Raw genomic sequence first — 893 nt, 5'->3', positions numbered from 1 at the left:
GCCTGGACTCTCAGTTCATGGGTTCTGAATCTACTACAAAGACAGGATGCATTCAGGAAACTGTAATCCATTGTTATCCTTACCTTAATCAGACAGAAAATTACCATTGAAATCATCACCACTCCTCCCATCACAGGTAACAGCAAGATCAGTCTGTGATAGTGAAGTTGTGGAACTTTGGGGAACTAAAAAAAAGAATAATTTCAATTAAGTAACAAAGAGATAGGAAGGATGAAAGCTGACGATTCAAATCCAAATCTTCCAGGTAAGTAGCTTACGGGTTCCTAAAAACACACTAAATGGGATGTGTTACAAATCCTATCACACTGCACATCCTTCCTCAATATGTTTATCCTGTGTGTCGGGTCATGTTCCTTCTCTCAGGGAAGAGTGGGGGGATCACAGCCCTGGCCAAAGTTATGTGGCCAAGGCAAAATGTAGAGTAGGAGGCGCTGGTTGTCGTGCTTGGGCGCTTCATGGAGACCCTCGTGTTGGGTAGCTGTCCTCACCTGTCTTGACTCCTGCTTCTCTTCATATTTCTTTTCACCTTTCCCTTCAACCTTCTCTGCTGTGCTCTCATTGGTATAATCCTCACTTTCCCCGGGCTCCGCATTCCATTGGGCCTTGGACACACTGACTTTTTGCTGCTCACTGAGCAGCTTTACCAGGAGCCCCATCCTGGAGATGAGCTTGGCACAGGCCACTTGCATGCGGATCTCAGAGCAGTCCGTTCTTAATCTCCTCATAACATGAGCAATCAGCCTTCTCATGTCACTGTTGGGGATGAGGGGCCTGAGTTGCTGGTTTAGGTCAATTTCAAGCTGATCACCTGGGGATGACAGTGAGAGAGAGGTGAAGTCGTTGGGGGCTGAGTCGGTGCCTGTGTTGGGGTG

General features: G+C 47.3%; 1 protein-coding gene across 1 annotated transcript; it reads right to left on the bottom strand.

Moving 5' to 3' along the window:
• LOC106147671 (leucine-rich repeat-containing protein 37A3-like) lies at positions 1 to 887 on the bottom strand (the record flags this gene model as incomplete). Its single annotated transcript, XM_013510202.1, is given in 2 exon segments — positions 1 to 185; positions 510 to 887. Coding segments are annotated over 2 exon segments (446 nt in total), but the record flags the coding sequence as incomplete, so codon positions are not given.
• Between the last annotated feature and the right edge of the window lie 6 nt (positions 888 to 893).

The sequence above is a fragment of the Chinchilla lanigera genome, unplaced genomic scaffold, assembly GCF_000276665.1.
Source record: "Chinchilla lanigera isolate Chin_1 unplaced genomic scaffold, ChiLan1.0 scaffold00479, whole genome shotgun sequence".
Lineage (NCBI taxonomy): Eukaryota > Metazoa > Chordata > Mammalia > Rodentia > Chinchillidae > Chinchilla > Chinchilla lanigera.
This window is presented reverse-complemented; position numbering and strand designations above follow the sequence as displayed.